This window comes from Austrofundulus limnaeus, unplaced genomic scaffold (genome assembly GCF_001266775.1).
Source record: "Austrofundulus limnaeus strain Quisiro unplaced genomic scaffold, Austrofundulus_limnaeus-1.0 Scaffold351, whole genome shotgun sequence".
Classification (NCBI taxonomy): Eukaryota; Metazoa; Chordata; class Actinopteri; order Cyprinodontiformes; family Rivulidae; genus Austrofundulus; species Austrofundulus limnaeus.
Window position 1 is genome coordinate 490484 of NW_013952753.1, and position 3569 is coordinate 494052.

Sequence of the window (3569 nt, forward strand, 5' to 3'; positions counted from 1 at the left end):
ACCACCACCTCTCCCCCCTTATGTCTATACCGGATTAAATGGCACCTGGTTTTAAATGGCACCTTCCCTCGTTTTCCCCTCTCCTTTCATCATCAGCAAAATAAAGATTAGGCCTACAGAGGAGATTGGGAGGTCTCTCTTTCTCTCTCAAAGGGATCTTCATTCCTCCGCCTTTGTGATGATATTGATGATGATGATGGCCAAGTGGACAGTTTGATTTTTGTGCGGTGAGCTAGTTATAAAGAATCAATATTATATCAAGGGGGTAACTTTGGTGATAAAGGACTTCAGCCACTGTGGCTATTCATCATAAGTCTGTAGCAAGCAGATAGGTCAAAAGAAATTATATTGCTCTAAAGAGTGTGTCTCCTTATCTCCCGGTACCAGGGGGAGTGGAGGACACGCCGATCGATACAGTATTGCTGTGGACTCCTTGCAATTATCAATAGCTGATTTTTGTCTTCCTGGGGGCTGCATCTATTAATACCAGATAATAACAAGGTTTTTTTTTCTGTTTCTTCCCTTTTCTGTTTTGGCCACGATTCAAAGGGGGATGATGGAGGGAGAAGAAAAGAGAAAAAAGTTTGCTCACATAAGGCCAGCCTTGTTGTCAACAGATTTCTGTACGTCATATGAGGCAAGCATGGGGGGAGACAAAAAGACAGGAGAAGAGGGGCTTTAACTGAGCTCAAGTCAGCTGAAAAAAAAAAAAAACAATATCTCAGCAGTAACAAGAAAATGAGGAATTCTGAAGCTTTGTGCGCAAAATGTAAAAAGAAAATCTAGTTCAATATTTAGATTCTTAACAATCATGAAGAAAAATGCGGCTGGATAATAGATATAATTGTCATGACCTTAAACACTGTTGCGTGTGTTTTATCCCTCACCCGCAGATTATTGGTCACGATTCTGGCGGTAAATAAAAACAGAAAAAAATAATGCGTAACTTCTGTAATCCAGTGAGCTGCAGATGATGAAAATCATTAAAAATCAGCTTTAAAATAATAAAGTTGTTCTGAATGAAGAAGGCCATCATTTTATTCTCTAAGTTCCCTTTTTTTACTTCTTGTTTTGCCAAGTTTTTTATTATTATAATGATTATTTCTATAAAAAAATTGTAATAATTCCAAACAAGCGGGACTTATTGTGATTATTGTGACGTTGTCCGTCCTGTTCTGGTGGGAGATCGAAGTGACGGAGAGGCTGAGGACGATCCACTCAACAGTAACGTGGTGGTACATCCTAGTGGTGGCTGAAAGCAATGGGCTGAACCTTTTGCTTGGGGGTTGACTAAACGCACCACACACACACACAGCGCAGTCCCCCTCCGCACACACTCAACTCACACACACACACGCAGAGCCATGTCCAACAACCAGAGAGCCCGACGCTCCGCGCGCTGCTGCTACAGAGCGAATTCAAAGTTCGATGCCGACACGAAAGAAAGAGCTTGAGTGAAGTTTGTTTGGTTCAACCGGGTTTTGGTGTTTGGTTTGCAAAAACTTTTTTATTATTATTATTATTTTTTTTACCGTTATTATTATTTTTTATTTTTTTATTTTTCGATGACCAAGGAGGGGAGGAGAGCGCAACCAGGGAAACCCGGAGACATGCAGGAGTAAAACAAGACAAACTTCACCGCGATCAGAAGACTGAAGCCACTTCTTTATCCGAACACATGCTGAGTGTTAAATCCCACTGACTGATCGCTGCAGGTCACGGAAAACCGCGCGTCAAAGTTTTGGCAAAGCGGAGTTTGCGCCAGAGAACTCCCCCCTGCAAACCAAACATCCACTTTACTCGCAGAGATAAGAGAAGAAAAAAAAAACTGAAACATCTCAGAGACTGATTGTCGCTTCATTTCCGACAGGAACAGTTTTCAGTCTCCGAAGAGGGGGGAAAAAAAGAAGTTACTGAGAGACAAAGTGCGAGAGAGACGGACACTTTTCAGAAGTTATGCGCAAAAGTGGCACCATGAAGTGATGCAGATCAGAAGACTGTGCGCTTTGTGAAAAAGTGAAGGGAGAGGAGCCCGGCGTTCCCAGTTGGAGACCTCACTGTGAACTGGGCAAAACAGGAGGTTTTGTGAGTTGTGTTGTTGGGGGAGGTAAAGAAAGACAAAAAAAGAGAGAGATGGATAAAGTCTGAGAGGGAAGCGGCTAATTGCTTAGTCCGTCCCTCATTACCATATCCAATGCGCGTCCGCTGGACTCCAGCCAATCCTCCCCACCTTCACACGGTGCCATTAATCGCGAGGCATTATTCACTATCATAATTATTATCCCGACATGCGCAATCCCACGCACAGCAGCAGCGGCAACAGCAGCGGCGGCGGCAGAAGCAGCAACACCGGCTAATTTCCCACCTCCTGCCATCCCAGACACTTTCTGCGAACTTTTTGTGCGCGTTGATCCGCTCGCTCTTCGCTGATGCAGCTGCAAAACGCAGACGCATCTCGGAGCGTGAACCCAGCAGCAGCATCTCCAGCCCTGACGCCAGCAGCAGCATGTCCCGACGCAAGCAAGCCAAGCCGCAGCACCTCAAGTCGGACGAGGATCCCGCTCTAGCCGGGGTGAACTCTGAGCACGGTGAGTGGATCCGATCAGCTGGAGCTCCCCTCATCTTCCTCTACCTGCTCCAACAGCCGCTCTTCTTTCACTTTTAAAAGTCTAATCTTAAATATAAACCGTTTTCAATCGTTTAGAAAACTGGGTTCATTATTAATAGTGGAGTGAGAATTTATAACAACTCAGTTATGATGCTTTTTTGAGGGTAAAAGTTTCCCAAAGATGACAGGAAAAGTTGAACATTCTCAGGTTTAAAGTTGAAATTGAACCTCCCGACATGTCTCATCATGGTCGCTGTGAGCTGACAGATGACATTTAGGATTTATGGAACAAGCACAAATATTAGAACAGCCTTAGACAATTTACAATTTGCAGTATTTACATGATGTGCTGCCAGAGGCCTTTTTATTATCATTTTTATTTGAGAGGCCTGCTTCAAACTAGAAATGATTTAAGGCTTCTAAAAAATGTGTAAACATCTTAAATAGGCGCTTAAATGTGATTCTGTTTGCACTTGATTTTGTTTACTCAGGTAAACAACTCTGCAAACACACACACACACACAGATGACTTTAAAATATCTTCTTAAAACCTCAAATGGTTCATTAAAATACAAAGAAAATAATAGTGGTGCAAATGTTTTATTTTCAACAACTTTAATAAAAAAAAAAAGAAAAATAGCAGTTATTTATTTATTAATTTTTTTTTCAAAACGCTTGTCTTTTGTCCCCTGTAAGCGCCTGCCTGGGACAAAATGCAGAGTCTGTTGCAGGTCGAAGCCTTGTTTTGTCATGGAAATGTTTTTTGTTTACCCTCCTCACATAAATTTATCACACTTGATTTGTTCACTTTCGCTCAAGATCGCTTGACAGAGCCTGTCCTCGCCATATGGAGAAAAGGATTATTTATCTTTCAGGCAACAAAAACATTATTATGGCGTTAAAGTCCCATTTAAAGTAAGCTGTAAATAATTAAACGAGGGACAAAAATAAGATAATCAAA

At 42.1% G+C, this 3569-nt stretch overlaps 1 protein-coding gene across 1 annotated transcript in view; it reads left to right on the top strand.

The window, feature by feature from the left end:
- The first annotated feature begins 1135 nt into the window (after window positions 1-1135).
- The window catches only part of sall3a (spalt-like transcription factor 3a), a 15184-nt gene continuing 12750 nt past the window's right edge, over window positions 1136-3569 (top strand). Inside the window, exon 1 of the mRNA XM_014022966.1 lies at window positions 1136-2588. Coding sequence (XP_013878420.1) covers window positions 2507-2588 — 82 coding nt within the window. The 5' untranslated portion in view covers window positions 1136-2506. The remainder of the gene's footprint in view (window positions 2589-3569) is intronic.